The following is a 21,950-nucleotide window of genomic DNA, read 5'->3' as shown; positions in this document are numbered from 1 at the left end:
ATATAAAATCGCTGAAACATGTTACATTTCAGAAAAATACAAGCACACATCTGCTGAATGAGTTGCACAGACAGTTGAATGGTTTTTATAGCACAAAGTATGGAGCAGTTGAAACGCGGCAAAAAACGTACGGAAGACGGAATAAGAATTGAGAGCGAGAAAACAATGTGTGATTGCTGGAAGCAATCACACAAATAAGAAAGAATGAAAAGCAATTACTCCCAACCAAATGGTACTGTCAGAAACAGACTGTAAAAGGTGAGGGTGAACTTTTTACTGATTACACCTAGCAATGCAGCTCAGTAGAAAAAAAGATTAAAATAAGATAATTTTGCAGATGTGTTATGTAATAATGAAAATAAAAGTTATTCATTTTTTTCTTACAATATGCTACTTCAGACAAACATAATTTAAGCAATTCTAACTCAAGTCTCTGCCTTTATTCTCCACTTAAGTTTTTTCAATAGTTTCTTTAATTCCCATAATTTATGAATTTCAAAGTGACTCAAGAACCCACTGCATACTATTGACTGGATAATCGATTTACCATCTTACTCCTCTTTGATCTCTTTCTCTTTTCATCCCCTCTCATTTGTCATCTTTTCAGAGTAACAAGTTAAAGTGATCAGAAACATTAAAAGTGCTCTTTCAGGTGCTGATAGTTCTTTTAGGATGGATGGAGCCTGTGAATAATGGATATAGCTGTGTGTGTCACAGTTTGATAAGAAAAACAACACAATTAGGTTGATGGACTATTAAATATACTGGGTTAGGCCATTATCCAATGCTGGTAAATAAGTCATATTTATTGTAGAATTGATCAAACGATTTGGTTATAGCACCCAGTGGTGCCCTCATGTTCACAATGTTCCTCTCAGCTCACTGATGATGTTTTGAAACTCCTCACAATTATTAGCTTAGTTACAGTGTGTGCCTTTGTGAGGCATTTCGACTATTTTTCTTTAATTCCATTGGATACAGTAACCTTAATTCCATTGGAAGTGCCAACAAACAAGCAGGTCTGCAGACCTGACTTTCTGACCTCTTCACCTCAACTCTCTCTCAGTGGGCGTTGAATGGCATAACACTGACCAAGGGCAAACACTGTGTCAGGACCCTTGGAAAGTCCAGATGGCAGATTAAATTAACAACTCAACTAAAAGCATTTAATGACCCTCATGTCATTTGAACTGGAGGAAAGACCAGAACAGCTCCACATTAAACATGGACAAAAAACTTACCTTTTGGGTTCAGCTAATCCCCGGACCCCTGTGGTAAATCTGAAGGACATTCCTTAGTGAGTTTTCACTAAGTAAAGCCCTTATTATAGCCAAATCTGAATTTCATGTGAATTAAATGTCTAGTCATTATTTAATCATGTAATGTTGTCATAAAATTGTAAGAATAATTATGATAGCCGTACAATAATCTGTCGATGAAATTCAGTTTTATTTAATTTCTTACCATGTGAGAACACTGCCACCTGTTGACTGGAATAGCGTAGTCTTTTTAAACCTACACAATGTGAACTGTTTTAATGGTGTACATTTTATGGTGTAATCCTCTAAACTGTTGCTTTAACCTTTTTGTTTTTTTATTAGCCAATTATACAGTGGAAACCGCTTACAGTGATCATGGTTACAGTGATCAGCTGCTTATATAGATCAAAAAGCTCAGGACAGAATCATTCCTATACAAATGCTGTTTAAATAATTAGCTTATAGTAATCAAGTAGTCTGCTTACAGTGTTCATTTTGGGTCTTGTCATACATGAAAACATGGACATAAATTTAAAATTACAGTAATTATTTTTGTTTTCTTTACCTTACTTCCATGATACATGTATGATATGTAATTAGCGGCTGCAGCACCATTATCAGGCATTGCAGCGCACCTCCACAGGTTTGTGTGTAGGTGTGGCTGTTTTGTAACCGCTATGAAACAATCAGAAAATAACATTTCATTCTTCTCATTCACCAGCTTTCTCGCTACCATTGCTCACTCTACTCATCCACTCTCTAGCTTGATTGACCACTGCTTCTCTCTCTTTCTCTCTCAGCTCGCTCTGGCTTTTAAATAGCAAATGCACTTGTGCCCATCAGAGTGCCCATGGGCGTATTGGTCTTAAAATGAGGTGTATTCAGGCGCATTGTTGGCGCATTGCTATCTTGAGGCAGCAGAGAGTGATTGCGCTATTCACCAACAAAAACCTTTTCTGAAGTCAATGACGCAGCTAGCATCCAGCCAACTAAAGAGTTAGAGAAGCCAGAGGAATTTTTATAACACCCAACAATGATCACACAAAGCTACGAAAGCCTTGATTCAACACTAGCTCATGTCACTTTGAAACAAAGAAAGAGGACATTCAGCTGGACTCCTGCAGAATAGTTACTGCAGCCACAAAGACTTGTTCACAACACAGTCCTTCAGTCTGCGGTTGGATTCATCCGCTCAGCAACCTGTTTTTCCAAATCGCTCGGGAGCTAAGCTGACAGCAAAGACTTGTACCCGGCCTGGTCTCAAGCATGACTGGACCAAAACACCAGTCGTTCAACACACAGCAGCAGCCCAAAGACTCTTCCACAGCAGGGGCCTGCTCTGTGCTGCACCATCACCAAACCTGCACTCAGCAGGACTCAACACAACCAGGACACCAGCTGTGATGAAACATCTCTTCACAATGCTTCACCAAGTAGGGAGAGGGAGTTGTAGCCAATTCAGTGGTCCGTCCACTGACCATGGTCGCTAACACGGATCACTAGGGGCGCAGATACATAGATAGATGAGGTGGATTAGGACCACAAATCACTAACTGGTCCAGACAACTATCTTCAGCTCCCCCAGTGGTAGTAACCAGTGATCTGTGTTAGCGACCATGGTCAGTGGACAGACCACTGAATTAGCTACGTTGTTGTTTCACAGCACTGAGGGGGTGACATCACCAGGAGCAGTTGGAGAGGAGGATTTTAGAGTACGCTTCTTGTGAAATCTCCTCATAAATCCTATGACTTTGGCCAAATCTTACGTTAAATATCATATTTTAGTAGGAAATTTTGTGGCGAATCAGGTTTAAAAGTGGTCAGACTTATAGTTTAGATGACCAATAATGCCCTCAGAGAAGATAGCGTTTGTTTGGGAGCCAAAATTGGGGCAGAGTCTTATTTTGAAAGGCTAATTGTGGACTTCCTGTCGGATTTAGGTCAGGGGTGATTTGTAGGTCTTGATTACACGAATAATTGAGTTTTGGTTCGATCTCTCTACGACATTCCTACGGGCCGTGGCGGCCGTTTTAGATACATAGGTGGTGCTCTCGAGCACATTTTGGCACTTCGGGGGTTAATTTTTACATTTTATCAAATTTTTCAGCAGACCTGATGTGCGTGCCAAATTTGGTGAGTTTTTGAGCATGTTTAGGGGGTCAAATTTAGAGTTAAAGTGGCGTATTAATAAAGAATAATAATAAGAAAGAAACAAACACATGAAAAACAATAGGGTCTTCGCCCTTTGGGCTCAGGACCTAATAAGAAGAAAGAAACAAACACACGGAAAACAATAGGGTCTTCGCCCTTTGGGCTCAGGCCCTAATTAAAGCTGCAAGTAGCATTGAACAGGCCTTCGCACCCTCCTAACGTCGGAGCGCGATGCAGTCGAGGGGGTTACGACAAGCATGTAGATGGTTTCAGACCTGGGCTGACAGGTCTGACTTTACCAACCCCTCTCCCCCTTTTCTTCCTTCTCTCTCCCCGTCAGTTGGAGAGGAGGATTTTATAGTTCTCTTCTTGTGAAATATTGTCATAAATCCCATTACTTTGGCACTAAGGTATTCATTCCAGGGGAGGGAAACTCCAAAACTGAGTTCATTATCCCTTAGCAGTTTTTCTTAAATCTTTTTTTTTTTTTTTTTTTTTTTTTTATAAATGTTCCCATGTTATAAGCGTATCTTTATTCATGTAAACCTGTGTTGTTAGGTAAAGAATATTTATAACCTTTCATGTAGTTATTTAATAATGTGTTACACGGTGAGCCAGAAGAACTTTTTTTCTTTTTCTTTTTTTTTTTTTTGACACTCAATATTGAACACCTTAATTGTTGACAGTAAATGACAGACAACATTTCGTTGTGAACATGGCAATTTATTTTTCTGTTATAAATGTGGTTTAAACAAAAGTTAATCAAGACAAACATTTAGCAACCTCTTTCATTTACAACTGATGTACGAAAAATAACAACACATTTGCAGACCTGAATTTTGTCTCTGCTGACAAACTGTAATCTAAACGGATGACATTTATCATTTATTTGATACAGATATTGATTTTGACATGAAATATGCAAAACTACAGTTACTATGAACCATTTTGGCGGAACAGAAAAATACATATGGATTTTTATCCCAAAACCCCTCTTGATACAAGTCATCATCACTTGAGGGGTTGGAAGGTTGGGGACACTCCATCACAGTAGCATCTTCAACCAGGAAATTCATTTCAGACAAAAACAAACACTGGAGTTTCAATACCAAAGGTAACCAAACCACTTAGTCAACTTCAGTGATTCTACAGACAGATTTACTATGCAAACAAGGGGTCAGATCTAGTCCCCTGCTGCAACCTTACTTTAAAACTGTAGCGGTTTAAAAGGATAGAGAGAGAAAACATAAGATAGTGGGGACGCAAAGGGGAGGTGAGAGCATGGAAAAATAACAGTAACAACAATGACAATAATGTGTGTTTTTTTATGTTTTTTAACTGTCCTGTTTGGCAGCTCAGGCGTGCAGAATGAAGAGTCTGTGCCTTGGGGTTCCAGAACAGATTTGCTAATAGTTCCTGCACATAAACAGGAAGAATTCATATTTAAACTACTGAAGATGAAGTTCATGTAGTACATTGTAATGACAAAAATACAAATGTCTGAAATGCATTACAGCTCAGTTATTAAATAAAATTTCCTTTTAAGATACATTTGTTCAGTTGACATTGACCTTTTCATATTAAAATCACTGAAGATTAAAACTGTTGTATATTAACACATCAGGAATAAAGGTAACATGAATTGAAACATGCAGGAATATACATTAAAAGTTGTAAAAGAGACCAACATCTATCATGTGGCAAACAGAGACTAACACATCTTCACAAACACCAGTTACAAAGTGCTTCACCGTCAAAGAAATAAGTTAATAATAAATAAATCTAAAATCTCCATTTCATGATCATTTTCACATAATACACACAATACATAACAATCCCAAATCTCTCCACAATACTACAAAATCTGAAATTTATACACACGATTGACCAGTTGGAGTGGGACAGACTCTACACTAAATAAGACAACATCCATAATGAAAGCCAGCCTACACACCATGAACAACACACAAGTCAGTGTGTTCCAAAACCCAACAGATAAGCACAACTACAACATGAATACGATAACACTTGTGCTGGGACACTGCGATGTAGCTGATTGACTCAGACAAATTAACTTAATCCTGCTCTCATCAAACACAAACAAACTTTCTATGTCGTCTAACTGTCCCTGATCATCTTTAACACTAAAACTACACAGAATACCTTCATGATCACTGAAGTACGTGGGCATCACTGCACATTCCACCATGTTGTAGATTTTGTAGCTCTGACAATTTGGGGTTACTGCTGGTGTAACACAAACCTCGAGGACGACTGTGGAAAGTGTAACCATGCATTTGCACACTGTTTAATGAGGTTTGTGCAGTGAGCCACATTTCTGTGACAGCAATACAGGTAGGCTGCAAATGCTCTGTGCAAGACACCAAATCTGACAGGTGGCGACTTAAACTCTGAACGTTCATTAAATACAAAGAGAAACTTTGTGCATTTATTGAAGGCTTTGGCTGTTCAATTAAAAATGGAGGCATGCTATCCATGGCCTCCTTTATGGTGTCCTTGCAGTAAATGGCCTTCTCTGTAAAAATCCCTGATGATCGGTCCAGACAAAGCCCTAACACAACTCAGAGCCACATACGCCTGCCCAGGTGCAAACACCTTCTTCAATGACACTACAGCCTCATCTACCGTTAAGCCCTGAACTTTGTGAACAGTACACACCCACGCTAACCTCAGAGGAAACTGTAAACGCACACAACCCCGTTTAGTGGCCTTCTCCTTCTCTGGATCAATAACAGTAGAATCCCTGCATTCTACTGCTGCATGTGCATATGTCTTCCTCCTCTGTTAGTCAATTTTATCATCATCAAATTTAACATAAATTTTTAGAGGAAATGTTTTATCTTTACCAAAATCCATGTCAGTAACTGTGCCAGATGCTCCATTGAGCAGACCGTCTTCAACATCCACATTCTTACATAACATCACACACTCATTCTTGGCCAAACACAAAGTCTGTTCTAAACATGTGTCCAGTGCATTATTATGAGTGCCACGTTACAATTTCCCTGTTTTCTTGTTTGTTATGAAATCTTTAGCTTCAATTTTGATGTAATCAGGACACATGGCAAACAACTTATTGAAATTGCGTTCATTTACTTGCATATTTGTTGGGAAAATATGCCAGGCCGAGCTCTCTTCCCCTGTCTCACGTGATTTCAACAACTCAACATCGCTCTCTAACATGGGGGTTTTCTTGGAATGCACTCGGAACCTGTTCAACAACTCTGCAAATGAGCTATCCTTCTACCTAACTATTGTTTTCAGCTCCACTACACTAAAGCGGCACCACAAGTCCACACCAACGTGACTGTTATGCAGAGGCTTCCCTTTAACAGCAGGCAACTGATAGAAGTCACCAACAGCTATCACACTAACATTACCAAATGGGGAAAAGTCACCAGTGTGCTTAATCTGCCTCAACCTGCCATGGACATAGGTCAACAGATTGTGATCAACCATACTGATTTCATCAATGATTAAAATTTGGAGGTGAATAAATTTTGCTCTTAGAGAGTTTAGTTTATCTTCATCCAAAGGGGTATAAGGTAAACTAGAGTGTGTGCCAATACTCAGTGTGTGATGAATTGTTGCTGTGTTTAAAGAGTGTGCAGCTATGCCTGTTGTTAACAAACCACAAATACCGTCTGGTTGATGAGAAAGTGTTGACAACAGCCTCCCTGCCTCGTACTGAATAGCTCTAATTAAATGACTTTTCCCTGTCCCTGCGCCACCTGTCACAAAGACATGCATAGGCTCTGGGTTTTTAGCCATCACCTTCTGCAAACACCACTGTCTGACCTTATAAAAAACAGCCATCTGTGTCTCATTCAGAGACCTAACCAAAGCTAACCCCTCACTTCTAGGCATAATTTCCCTGTTTCTCTCTAAATGTGTTAATTGTCTGTTATCAACAGCCAAGTCTGGAACATTCTCCACTGCTTCCATTAACTGTTCATCTCCTTTCTCACCTTCCTGTTGCTGTCTCATTTCCTCTACACATTCAAGGTGTTCCACTTCCTGCTCAGGACACAGCTCCCCCCAAACTTCTTCATCAATCCCGTTTTGCTCGACAATCTCCCGAGCTCTCTCCAAATCAAGACAATCTACATCAAACTTTGCCCTGTTCTCGTCAACCACGCTCTTAACTGAATGCACAGAGCCATCACTAAATGTCACCTCACCACGTTTATAGAACTGACTAAACATCTCAAAGCCTTCGGGTTTGAGGTCTGAGTCAGCTCTATAAGGAAGGAACAATTGCATCAGACTCTGAAAATGGTCCTCCTCTCGTTTCTCTAAATCAAAACGCATATAACGAACAACTGCGAACTGAGAACGTGTTCTCCTGAAGATGAAGCCTAAACCATTTTTCAGTTCAATCATGTCATTAGACTTTTCATTCTTGGAGAGAACACGATACTCAGACGCAAATGTAGCCATTCACATGTCATCAAAGACATCATTGTCAGGCCTGTGCCTATACCTGTCCACTATGCCAATCATACACATGTCTTCTGTCTTAAGCTCACTACAAACCGCTCTCTGCTTCAAAACATTGAGGGGTAATCTCATCTTCACTATGTTGTTCCCTGTGGGCACAAACACAACCTTTCTGGAACACTCCTTCAGATGCATGTTTGTTAGCCTATACACCGCCTCCTGGGCACAAACATCCCTGTCGTGTAAATATACACTGCTTAGCTTCTTTAGCAGAGAGATTTCCTTGTTTTGTTACTTCTTTTTGGGCATTACTCAATAATAGGCCAATTTCTCTCTCTCTGATATAAATGACAACCGCATAGGCGTCAGTGACAAAGCTAATGTCCAAATTTGCATTCCAGCACGTTAACAACTGCTTACTATACTGATTTACCCAAACCTCGTTCACCCCTCTCCTATAAACCACCTTGCTCTTTCTTTCCATTCTCCTACAACCTCTTCAAAGATGCCCTGATTGATGCCCAGAGTCTGAAACAGATGCTCTACACTCACATAACTCACTTCTTCTTCCTGAGCTCTCTTAACAGCTGTCTTAACAAAAATATACTGTGCCCTCTCTTTTGGCATCAAATCATCATCAAAACACTTACAGACTGGATTGTTTTTTGATCCAGGATCGTTCATGGTTTCCTTTGCCTTCTGATCACATTTGCATTCTTTCGTCTCTTCTTTACAAACAAACATCCTAGCAGAAACAGGTTTTGGGAAATTAAACCAACATGTTGTTTTCTTTTTCCTGCATGATTTAGAATGTCGTTTAGAGTGTGTTTGAACTGATGACACAATGTCCAATAATGTATCATCATCTGAGGGAAACTCGCATGTAACGTATTTATCAATGAACTCAACCACCTCCTCATCAGTGTTCTTATAAATTTGGGGAGCACCCTCAATCCAAAACAGACAGTGAACATGAGGAGAACTGCTCTGCTGAAATTCTACCCTATAAAAGTGATCAATGATTTTGCCAATTGGTTGGGAAGGAGACATGAGAACCTCTTCCAAGAAACAATGCCATCTATAGTCAAACATCCTTGCAGCTGTGACCGGGTTGCGACGCAACAACTCACACCTGTCTGCCCACTCCAAATCCTCTACCGTCTGTGTTCTGCCTTCCTGTTTCAGAATAGTGGTCAGGAGATTCTGCCAGCGCAGATCTGCAGATGAAAACGAAAAAAAAACACGTCGGGATCCCCAACTGACGTACGCAGGCTAAGATGTCCTTCTGAACTGACTGCCAAAAAACTGGAGTTCCTCTAATTGGCTTAAGAAACCTAAAACCCTAAAACCTCGTCGAACTTTAACAACTGCTTCAAAGACTCCTCGTCCATCAACATTTTTGGACTAATCCTTTGAGACTTCTGTCCACCTTTACCCTTATGCAACGCCACAGAAACACTCGATGACACACGATCTATCTCTGACATGTACTGGGCAAAGAAAATGTATTCTACATTACGTGCAAAATGACCATCCGCATGTATAATCCTGTTATTAAAGTAACATGACAATGTTAAGTGATATGAGTGGCTGTCATGGAAAGTCCAACTACCAAGAGGAAACAACACAGGGAAACATTTAGCCTCATTCGAGTGGTCAGAAAGCACCCTAACTGGACTATTCCCCTCTGCAGGCGCAATGTTTACAATATCATCAAAATACTGGTCTAATGCTTCCTGACCAGTATCAATAGGCATAAGACAAGTGTCCTGAAACATGCAGTGCTGCTGTCTGTCATGCAACAGTTCATCTTGTATTATCACTGGTGTTTCCTCCACACCATCAACTACAGCCTTTTCTGTAACCTCACCGCCTGCCTGAGCTGTCACCTCACCATCTCTAAACAACCTGATCATCCTGACATGATTCTACCTTTTCTACAACAGCTTCATCCTCACTGGCTGGCTGATCCTCCTCATTCTCCCCATCTTTTTGCCTACAAAACTCATTTACCCACTCTTCATTAAACTCAATATCATTGCAATACACATTAGTCCTCTTTAAATACTCTAGCACCTGTCTTACACAAACTGATACTCGTAATGCCCTTTAAATGTCAATTTACGCTTTAACTTCACCTGCAGCAAAGACCCTTCCATGCTAGAACGTGGCAACACATCAGTCATCTGCACTACGTTGGCTGGAACATGTTACTGGACCATGTACTCCGTTCTGTCCTCCTTTAGGCAATGCCAACATTTTCATGAACAGAATGTGCAGAGCTATCAAGTGTGCTTCTAAACTATTCAAACATACCAGTTCAGGTGGAATGGGATCAAGCATCAAGGTATTAACCCAACATTCAGCTGGTATCTGACCTTTACTAATCTTATTGTGACACGTATAACAAATCCAAAGCTGACCTCTAGATGAAACTAATTGACAGGGTACAACACAGTCATCAGAACATCTATGCAAAAACTTCTCACTAATGCACGTTTCTGCAATACCAGCTGTTGCTGAACTTCTACTATACACTTCCCTATCACAACTCAGCAATTGAGATCTGAACATCAACCTATGACAAACACAACACACAAAATGTGGCCCATCCCTGACTTTCTCCAAAAACTGATGCATAACAAAACCAAAATCTTTTGACTTCTGTTTTCTGCTTCCTACTAAACCCAACACTGGCAATAACTTGCTGCTTAAACTCTGAACTATCATGATACTTTCTTCTCCTCACTTCTCTACTCCTTTCTCTAAAGCCAACACTGGCAATAACTTGCTGCTTAAACTCTGAACTATCATGATACTTTCTTCTCCTCACTTCTCTACTCCTTTCTCTAACCTTCTCTCTATGCTTGATGCTGTCTCTATAGTTCACCATACTATTTACTCTTAGCATTAACAGTCTCTCTATGCTGGAAGCTGTCTCTGTATTTCAGCATACTCTTAGCTTTAACACTCTCCTTATGCTAGAAGTTGTCTCTATATTTCAGAATACTCCTGGCTTTAACACTCTCTCTATGTTGGAGGCTGTCTCTATATTTCACCATACTCTTTTCTTTACTCTTGCCTTTAACTTTCTCTCTATGCTGGAAGTTGTCTCTATATTTCACCATACTGTTTAATTTACTCTTGGCTTTAACACTCTCTCTATGTGGTATATTTTCATGATAGTTTGCTACACTCCATAATTTCACCCTTTCCCTAATCAGCACATTTTCATAATACATCTTTCTACTCCTTAACTGACGTTTCTCCCTTATCAACATGTTCAATTTCTCCCGTGTCTTTTTCTTCTGGCTCATATACTTTAACCTCAAAGACTTACTACTTGATTTTACCTTAGTAGCATCCTCCACAACGTCATCACTATCAACACCTTTATCAGAAACTACACATTCTAAGTTACATCCTACTGCTGCCTTGTCACCGTCTACAATGTCCTTCATTCTAGACCTAATGCTGTAACCTGTCGCTTCACTAACTTTACAGTAACCATAACAAGTCTGTAGTCCAGGCTTACAAACACAAACAACATTCTCAAAATACTTGTCCATGATGTTCTCTAAGTAAATGCACTCTGCTGACAAATGGTCATTGTCACTGGTGTACCTCAGCCAACGTCCACCATAAAAAGTACACACACCAACTCTTAACCAATCTGCTGTAACCTGTATTTCCACCTCTGTGGCCCAAGTGTTAACTTACTCTGGTATTTACCTGCATTCCTCTCCAGCTCTTTACATACTGCCAGTCTAATCTTACGATGGTGCTTCTGTGAACTGCTCACAGCCTGAGAGATGGCTCTGAAGAAGCAGTTACCATCAGCCACGATCTTCTCATTCCTACATGGGACACCTGTGAACCCAACTTCTTTGGACACTGGACCAGTGACCTTCACAAAGTCAACATTTAATTTTGTACACAAAACCTGACAAACGTCTACACCAAGAGGACAGAAGACCAGCTCCTCATTCCTAACAGCACTAATAAATTCTACATCTGAGTTAATTTCACTAACATCAAACCTCTTTGATTTCTTCGACATGCAGGTGTGAGAAGAAATCTTGCGCTTTCTGCCATACCAGTACTTGTTGGTTCTTCCTCTGAATCGCTGCTAAGCTCAATGGCTAAAGTCTGGACAGAAATGTTAGACACTGATGGACTCGCACCTACGCTAACGACACACTCAGACACGCCTGCAGAATCCTCATTTCTCATGCGCTCAGTAACATTAGACTCTGGTGCTGGCACTGTACTCATTTCAATGATACAACTCTTCACAGAAATACCAGACGGTACTGGACTTACACCACCACTAACACCACACAGTTCGTATAGCTTCTGACTTGAACTGACACTGTCCGCCAAACGACAGATGTAGTGGTGCAGGTCATCAAGACATGCAAAATGCAAAACCACACTTGTACCGTTGCAGTGTAACAGGCCAAAGTTACTGCGAGAGTGACTGTCAACCACAGCGAAGTGTCCATTCTCACAGATGATGGCAGAAGTGTTACCACACAGTGTCAGAAGACATGCGCTGTACTGACTGAAAATCCTTTCCAGTCCATTATGTAGACTGATAAACACACCAAAGTCAACTAGTTCACCTTCAGTCACACATACTTCACCAAACACCACATCGCCAAAATTAAACCTACACACCTGTCCATCAATCACTAACTGCTGTGGCAAATCTGGAACAGACAAAAGACCTGACTGATACATAAAGATGCCATGGTCACGCAAACTGCTGTACAACTCATCACCTACAACCAATGTGCAATCCAGATCATGCCTCTCCCACTAGAACTCACTGCTCAGCATGTGTTTGGCTAAGCCGACCAAAGCTATAGCCATACACTGCAATCCTCTGTATATAAACCGCTCATCTCCTTGGTGAAATGACCCCCTAACAACCTTTACTAACTTAATTCCTCTGCTATTCTTAGCTACCATTGCCACAACATTGCTGTTGGAACCTAACTGAGCTGCTTTAACATCAGAAACAGAAAAAGAAGGAAAAAAACTAGACTTAGCTTTGCTGATCTTCTGTGGCATTTGGCTTAAGGTGGTTTTTTTGGTCTTATGTTGTGTTCTGTGGGGCCTCCTGGTTTTGCACGTTTGTTTAGTCCCTCGGTTCATCACTGCATCATTGGTTTGTTGGGTTGTGTGCTTGGGTTTGTGTTTGTGGTTGGTTTTGGATGGGTTGGTGTAGATGGCGTTGGGTTTGTTTTCTGGGTTTTTGTTCTGTTTCCCTTGTGTGTTCATGTACTCCTCCACACCTGCCCTGCATTTGGACTCGTTAGCCCTGCCCTGCTGTCTTCCCCACACCTGCCCTGTGTTAGCCTCGTCAGCCCTGCCCCGCTCCCTGTGTGTCCTCAGCCAATCAGCTCCCTGTATGTTCATTCCCCTCTCGAGTTCTCCACCCATCTCCCCACCTGCACCTCATCTCCTTGTTAGTTCAGTTTCTTTAAGTTCTGGTTTTCTGTTCAGTCTTTGTTGGATTGTTTTGTGTTCCTTCTGCTAGTTCTGTTCAGCCCTGTTTACCTGTCCGTGACCATCCACCATTAAAAGAGTTTTTCATCATATCTGCATTCCGGTCTCTGCGTTTGGGTCCACTCCTGCATCTCCTGAGCCCTGACAGCTTTTGGCAGTATATACATATAATTTGTGGGAAAGTTACCTGGCCAGCTGCTGGAGCAGCAGTGCAGTCAGAGCCAGAAGAAGGCGAAACCTTCTCCATGGCATCCAACATGGCACCGCTGAACCACACAGGGTTGGACGGGATGACAGACTGTTGCACCGTAGGTGTTCCAGCCTTTAAAATACAAAGCCAGCTGGCGGACCGCAGCATCCCACAGCAGCTCCACCATGACCAGCATGCCATCGGTGTTGCTGAGGTGCCTCTGAAAAACAGTCAAACAGCAGACTTTAATCACATGTGTTTATCTGACATATGACAGAATAAAACTCTTCCATGTTACACATCACAACAGCAAAGTATGCTGTACTTACACAGTCGTGGCACCACAGCTCCAACCGATGCAGAGGGAGGTGCTCTGCCACAGACACATACGGGAGACCTGACAGAGATGTGAAACATGATCACTTCTTCTAATCTTTAAACCTGTATTAACCATTTGTGTTAAATTTGAAAGTGTATAGATTACAACTGCAGATGACCAAAACTTTACATACCCATGCGTGCTGTGACACGGTGGTACTCCTGACGCAGCAAGTCCTGCAGGCCCGGATCAGTGTTGATGCGTGGAGGGAAGTCCAGCACCTACAGAGAAAAAAGTAAATGACTATTATGTCCTTGAAATAAGCATGTGCTTAACAGATGTGCCACTTTAGGACCAAGCAAATACTGACAGTAACTTTTCACAAAAATAAACACACCTTGGGCCAGAGGCTGCAGACAGTGGTCAGGAGAGCACCAAAGTCCAACGCTGCCTCACCAATGGTCCTGCTGGCAGTGAAGTTGTTGCTCGGGGCACACACACAGACCGCGTCCGGGGTCCACGGGAGGGAAGCATGCATCACCTCTGTCCTCAGGTCAGCTGCCGCTCCACCTGGAACAGAGAAAAAAGAAAAAGACAGAGATCCCTGTGGCATACTCACAAATCCGTCCACGATAGCCCGCAGGTGAGAGTCTCCAACGATGAACACCAGCTGCAACAGAGACAGTGCGTTAGAACAGAGACACCAACCATGAAATACCTGCTGGTCCGGACGCTGTGCTGGAGTGACCTACTTGATGGGACGGTGGGTCAGCTCAGAAGTTTGCCATCTCCGCACACAATGGCGGTAACCAGTACCGCGCCCTGTTAGGATGTTGATCATAGTAAAGAATGTCAACCCATGCCTAACAAATCGATACATTTTATCGAAACATTCAAAAACTACTTAATACATACGAGCAACAAACTCGGGGATGGGCAGTCCAGGGGTCCAAGGCTGCTGCTCCACAATTCTCCGCTTGGATACCTGAGCACATCGGTGGGACTTCGCACGGGGCATCTGCAATGAAAATTAGTTTTTATTAAACCTTTACAAAGAAAGCATCGCAGCCTGTGCCAATGATACTCACCAGGCAGAGGTCACCAAACAGTTTTACTTCAGAATTCAAACACAAAATTGATTCAACTTAGCTTGGCAGTAGGAGATGGGCAACTTTTATTAAAAAAAACTGTGAGCGCGCACGTGAGTGTATGTGGTTTTGTGTGTGTAAATCAGTAAGTGTGTGTCGATTATCAATAGGTTATGTGTGTCTTTATAAATTAAATAACTATTTGTATGTATAGATGTTGTAGATCAGAGAATCACAGATATAGTGCAGATGAATCGCTTGTGACAGCTGACAAACCAGCAGAGCACCAGATCACACAGGCAAGAGTTGGTTATCTGTAAATATAAGAATACACATTGTTTTATTTAAGCCATGCTGTTATGTAGAAAATTCTATTATAAAATAATCTGTTAGAAAAAACGATAAAATATTAAACATCCACAATACACTGATCCACATCTGTATCTTTATAAAATGTTTTAATAATACCTTTACTCCCAAAAACATGATCAACAAATAGTATCCTGATAACACATTTGATCAATCAATACATGGAAATTAGCCAACTCAATCTCACAATGTACACATGATGGTCAAAACACACAACTGAATCTACATCTCTAATTATGATTAACACACACACAGAAAATCCTACAGACAGGTTATTATATACAATGCAGTCTTTCAGTCACAACCTAGCACAAAAGCTAGTTGGTAGCAGGCTAACAAAGCCAACCTTTAGCCTCTATAATGCTAGCATAAGATTTAGAATAACATGCTCATGCTATTTCAATGTGTTCAGTTCACTAAAATTATCTGCAACATTGTGGTCACCTATAAACAGTTTTATTAAGCAATTAGTTGTAATTAAATGTCCATCAAACAGTCTGATTACAGTTTTAGGCCTGGTTATGCTAGCGAACATTAGCATTAGCATTATCACTGTTAACCATAGGTTGTAAATGCACTGTGCTAACCAAGCTAGCGCCATGGTCAGCTCCAGCCCCTCGTCCAAATACGGTCACTTCCGACTCCAACAATCAAACATGGCAACGGCCAAATCCAAGATGGCGATTGCCAAATCACTGCACTCAAGGTTTCACAATGGCAGTTCCAACGGCCAAAATGGCCGCAGCCGAGCCATACTACTGGCGTTTGGTCTGAATACGGCTTTAGCATACAATTCGCTTGACCACAAATTATGATAATCCATGAAAAACCATCAATAAATCTTTTAATCCATCTCACATTATTTACACTGCTTTTTGTATTTTATTGAATTATTTTAACATCAGCCACATGTCTAAGGACTACATTTTATCAGAGAAAAGTAAACTGTGTGTGAAATTTAGCCCGTGCCTGCATCCAACATCACCACACAGGGTCACCAAACAACAGTCACATTACAAGTTAATACTACAGAGAAGACACCAGTTCTTACCTCGACAATGTGACCAGGTGTGAACTGTCCCTTTCAAGCCGGCTGTTTTATGAGCTTGCATGATGACACGTCATCAGGCCATCACGACACCCACACACAGTACTAGAGCAAGCAGTGCACCAATCACATAAATAAAATGGCGTTTTCTGGGACTCTCTGGAAGTTGACTCACATTTGTACCTAAAAATAGATGTGTACGAAGTGGAAAAAAAAATTACTCGTACACTGTGCAACTACAAATTGCAACCATAAAAGTATATGAATTCTAGAGGGATTTAAAGTTGAAACAACGGATACAGGAAGTGGCGACGCTCAAAAGGATAGCGGAGCGTTAACTGCAGCATGACCAGAAAAAAGCACAACCAGTTAGCCTCTGCTAGCCTCTCAGCTAGCCCCGGCTCTCTGTTTGGATCCAACCGGAGCACCGAGCCCCGATTTGTTATTCAGGTTAAAGTGGAGAGAACCAGCGGGTCTGTCGGCCAGCTGAGTGAAGTGAAACCTGCGGAAAAAACACCAGGACCATCAGGGTGAAACAGTCTGTAGAGAACTGCTGTGTTCAGCTGCACAGATAGGAAATCCCTTGGCTGACAGGATGTACCACTCTGTTAGGAAAAATATTTTACTCTCCCCTTTTTGGTTATAACAGTGGTTGGCAACCAGCATATTAGGTGCATTACTGCCACCCTCTGCTTCGGGCTGTGAACCAATGATTAAAATCTACATATTATTCCTGTCTGTCTAATAAACTACAAAACAAAACTGCTGCTCCATCCTCTTGGCAGGTCCATTAAAGTTTTAATGCTGTGCTCTGAAACTCCAGTCTTCCTGAGTTCTTCCCTCATGTAGGCTATAGTCTCTCTTTGTCATTAGTACAATATATGATTACATGTGTAGTAGTCTCCTCAGCCAAGTGGGAAAAAATATGTGCATATATGAACAGCGGCAATTTGAAAAAATGACAGCCAAAAAGTAATCGTGTTAAATAATCGTAATCTCAATATTGAACAAGATAATCGTGATTATGATTTTTGCCCTCGGCACCCCTAAAAGCACCCCTAAAAACAACATAAGTTGTGATTTACACACACACACACACACACACACACACACACACACACACACACACACACACACAAAGAGTATGATAAATTGTAAATATGTATGTAATGAATTGTTTTCTTTAATGACTGTTACTTGAACATTTTTCAGTGTGCTCCTAAATTATATGTGGGCTCCTAATTTTTTTCATTTAGGAGCACATGTACTCCTTGAAAAAAAAGTAAGGATTGAACACTGCTGTCAGATGTGAAGAAACACTAAGTAACTGGAGTGTGGTGCAGTCCAAGGGCTTCTGTCACAGGCATGTAGATGTTTTCAGACCTGGGCTGACAGGTCTGACTTTACCCATACCCCCCCTCCCATTCTCTCTCTCTCTCCCTCTCAGCTGGAGAGAAGGATTTCAGAGTACTCTTCTTGTGAAATATCCTCATAAATCCCATGACTTTGGCCAAATCTTACATTAAAAATCACATTTTTTTGTAGGAAGTTTCGTCGCAAATCCATTGATACAGGTTTGAAAGTGGTCGGACTTATAGTTTAGACGTCAGACACCCCAGTTTGGCACAAAGTCCATGCCCAGAGATTGCCTCCCCATTGGTTTACATTGTAAGGTGTGATGTCGCACTCCAACTTTCAGGGCTTATAAAATCTAAACCGTTCGAGTTATTACAAAGTTTTTAATAACTTTTGTTCAGCACAGTGTGATAAGTCATGTATTAAAGTTTGAAGCCGATACCATTAACACCCTAGGAGGAGATAGCATTTATTCAAGGTCCAAAATTGGCACAATGCAATTTAGGTCAGGGGTGTCAGCATATGATTTGTAGGTCTTGATTAGACGAATAATTGAGTTTTGGTTCGATCTCTCGTGGCGGCCATATTAGAGACATAGGTGGCGCTATAGAGCGCATTTTGGCACTTTGGGGGACAATTCATACATTTTATCAAATTTTTCAGCAGACCTGATGTGCGTGCCAAATTTGGTGAGTTTTTGAGCATGTTTAGGGGGTCAAAGTTAGGTGTGAAGTGGCCTTATAATGAAGACAGACAGAAAAGTCTTATTTAGAAAGAGCCATTGGGCACGGGCCCTAATTAGGGAAATACAAAAGGGATTTAACCCTTTGGGCTCAGGCCCTAAAAATTCTGGAGGAGGGTTCTCATTTGGACCCTCCTTACATCTATGCCATGGTCATCTTGTTTGTTAGTTAACAGAACTTTATGGCTGCTGCTTAACCAGTCTGATATCATTAGCAACAATGACAAACAAGCTAACTCTCCTGGTTGTTTCTCCGGTTGCTTCTCTCTCCAGCCGCTCCCTGATGGTGTCCTGCTGCTGCTGCTGTGCTGCACAGTCCAGATAATTTCTCCCATTAGCTTAACAACAGTCCTTAACAGTCCTTCCATGGATGTATAAAGAGTCCTTCAGGCATCATTCTTCATTTGGTAATGGTTTATTTCAACCAAATATTCTTTTTTATGTTTTGATCTCCCTCTTGCCTCTCAAAAAATAGAGGAGGATCAACCTCCTCTGCCTCTATGGACCAGCCTCCACTGTGTGTGGCACCCCCCCCCCCCCCCCCCCCCCCACAAAGTTTGACACAAAGTTCATGCCTCCCCATTGCTTTACATTGTAAGGGTGATGTGGCACTGCAACTTTCAACTTTCGTGGCTTATAAAATCCAAACCGTTCAAGTTATTACAAAGTTTTTAATAACTTTTATTCAGCACAGTGTGTCATAAGTCATGTATTAAAGTTTGGAGCTGATACCATTAATGCCCTCGGTGGAGATAGCGTTTGTTCGGAGGCTGAAATTGAGGCAAAGTCTTAAATTGACAGGCTAATTGCAGACTTTCTGTTGGATTTAGGTCAGGGGTGTCAGAGTATGATTTGTAGGTCTTGATGAGACGAATAAGTCTATTTTGGTTTGATCTCTCTACAACATTCCTACAGGCCGTGGCGGCCAGTTTAGTTATATAAGTGGTGCTCTCGAGCACATTTTGGCACTTTAGGGGTTAATTTTTACATTTTATCAAATCTTTCACCAGACCTGATGTGCTTGCCAAATTTGGTGAGTTTTTGAGCATGTTTAGGGGGTCAAATTTAGGGTTTAAGTGGTGGATTAATAAAGCCTTTGGGGCTCAGGCCCTAATAAAGAAAGAAACAAACAAACACATGCCCTTAGACGAGGACCCTATTACAGTAGTCCTCTGCCTTTTGGGCTCGGTCCCTAATAAAGTGCATTTTACAAGCATGTGGATCTTTGTAAAGTGTACAGTATGCATACAGTAGCAAGTAGAGACAGTAAGGGTTAAGGTCAAATAAAAAATGTCCATGGCATTTTGTTTTCTTCCTCAGTTTTTAGTTGTAAATGCTTGAGATTGAGAATGCTTGACTAGGACCTCTGTGACTGAAGCCTGATATTACATAGCTTGCCACAGCATGAATCCACCTGGTAGTGACTTAATACATAACCTCAGCAAAGGAAACACAAGCATTCTGAGCCTTAACCCTCATTTGGTGCAACTAAGAGGTGATATTCAGACTAAACAGAACTGTTTCTGCCCATTTTGGTACCTCCTGGAGGCCAGTATATTTAGTCAGGTGCCTCAAGATTTGAATCTTTCAAAACCTGACATACTGTTAATTCTCAAACAGTGACCAGTGCCTTTATTTACCTCAACTGCAGAGGGAACCAGGCCTTTATTTGAAACAGACAGGCTCTGTACTTAATTTTCACAGTTATGTGAAAAAAAACAGTAAAAGTGCATTTTATCTCATTATCATGTTGTACTCCATAGGTGCACATTTGTTTCACCTGAAAAGCTTTCCAGCTGCTCAAAGTGCATAATTCTTGTTTTTTCCTCACATGAATGAGCCACGTGGGCTACATGTGAAACATCAACAGGAAGTGTTGAGTTCCATTGGCACAAGCTTAACACCAGTTAAGAAAATGGCAAAATATAAACAATTGGAATTAAGTGAGAAATTACTTTTTTTTTCGTAAAAAAGTGAAATTGGAAGCAGCAGAGAGGTGAGTATGATATGACTGTATATGTTGTATTTATGGAATTTGACTGTAAATGAACTGATGCTCATATTTGAGACTTGACAGTTTCTCCTGTATTTATATGTGTGTGTTGCAGCACCTGATGTGTGCTGGCCTGTGGTGTTTAGTAGAGGGGGATGCAGCCTGTAAAACCAAACTGGATCCCCCTCTGGATGGAACAGAGTGTGGAGCAGACAAGGTAGGACTGTCATACTCACACACTGTGCTGTCATGCATAAATACTCACATCTCCATCTCTCTAAAACAACAGGTTGCGATTAATTGTTATGCACGTTGATATGCCCAATGAAGATTCAGGTGAGTGTGAAATGTATTTGTAATCATTTAAATTAATGTATGTGTGTTTGTGTGTGTATTTGTCAGTGGTGCAGGGCAGGTGAGTGTGTCAGTAAGACTCCCATCCCTCAGCATGTGGACGGTGACTGGAGTCCATGGAGCCAGTGGAGCATGTGCAGCAGGACCTGCGGTACTGGAGTCCAGTTCAGACAGAGGAAATGTGACAACCCTCCGTATGTTGTCTGTCTGTCTGTGTGTGTCTGTGTGTGCATGCGCTTGTATGTAAGAGAGACAGAGAACTTGCACCTGCCATACAATTCCCACATTCCAATGAAAAAAAGCTAAGATTTTTCCCAAAAAATAACATTAAAGATTTAACAAGTATGATAAGAGAATATTAATTGTGTGCCTTTGATGTATGACTTCACTAGACTAGTTAGTAATTTTTGGACTTTCCAATTTTATGTACCATTGTATGATTATTTGTACATTTATTTGTTGGGGCCCCTACTAGGCTGTCATACTGCACCAAACTGGTGAAAACAAACACAAAATAATGTTGCTAAATTTTAAGTTAACCTGAACTTTGAATGGAGTATGGATTCTAGAATCCACAGTCAGTGCCTGTACAGTAGCCTATATAAAGCTTTGTAGTAGGTGTTTAACAGATGTCACAGTATGAAACAGGTATAAGATGCAGAGCACAGAGCTGTGTTCACCTGCTGTTTGATCCACTGATGGCTTGTGGAGGTTGAAAGATTGTCCTGCTTTTAATAATATGATTTTTATGATGAGAAGATGCACAACTCTTTTCTAGTATCCTATGGTTCATAATGCCCCTGTACAATGAATTAACTTGCACTGAAGTTAACACTGGTCTGCTTCTTGCTGTGTGTGTGTTCTCCAAGTTACTTACAAATCATTAGTGATGTTTACCTCTAAATTAAGCTGGGCACATAGACAGTAAGGCATTGGATGTCTGTCAGTCATTTACAGTATCTGTTTGGAGTCATTTATGTGCAATTACTTGGCAGCACATAGGCATTGTGTCTCATTCAGTCTACACTGATTCAAAAGTGTCATTCAGATCATCAGGACAATATGCATAAAAATATTTAAAGGTACTTTAAGGTACTGCACACTAA

The 21,950-nt window shown here is 41.1% G+C and overlaps 2 protein-coding genes and 1 pseudogene across 10 annotated transcripts in view; 1 reads left to right on the top strand and 2 right to left on the bottom strand.

Annotated features, from left to right (window-relative positions):
- adamts17 (ADAM metallopeptidase with thrombospondin type 1 motif, 17) overlaps positions 1-21,950 on the top strand; it is a 626,422-nt gene that overhangs the window by 427,885 nt on the left and 176,587 nt on the right. For all 9 annotated transcript variants that reach the window (XR_006096576.1, XR_006096581.1, XM_042414307.1 and 6 more), the window contains exons 11-12: positions 20,606-20,707; positions 20,893-21,038. Coding sequence is in view for 7 of the 9 variants with exons in the window: in XM_042414307.1 (XP_042270241.1) it covers positions 20,606-20,707; positions 20,893-21,038 (248 nt within the window). In the remaining 2 variants the exon portion in view is untranslated. The remainder of the gene's footprint in view (positions 1-20,605; positions 20,708-20,892; positions 21,039-21,950) is intronic.
- On the bottom strand, positions 4,113-7,871 carry LOC121899181 (ATP-dependent DNA helicase PIF5-like). The gene has a single exon (XM_042414871.1). The coding sequence runs from the start codon at positions 7,869-7,871 to the stop codon at positions 6,675-6,677; it is 1,197 nt and encodes a 398-aa protein (XP_042270805.1). The 3' UTR covers positions 4,113-6,674.
- LOC121899249 lies at positions 10,841-13,119 on the bottom strand (annotated as a pseudogene).

The sequence above is a fragment of the Thunnus maccoyii genome, chromosome 1 (assembly GCF_910596095.1).
Source record: "Thunnus maccoyii chromosome 1, fThuMac1.1, whole genome shotgun sequence".
NCBI classification, from domain to species: Eukaryota; Metazoa; Chordata; class Actinopteri; order Scombriformes; family Scombridae; genus Thunnus; species Thunnus maccoyii.
The sequence above is the reverse complement of the archived record's forward strand: the minus strand, read 5'-3'. Positions and strand labels throughout refer to the sequence as shown.

What these genes read in the sequence shown, in the direction of transcription:
- LOC121899181 (XM_042414871.1), bottom strand. Translation starts at nt 7,871, where the DNA reads ATGGCTACATTTGCGTCTGAGTATCGTGTTCTCTCCAAGAATGAAAAG.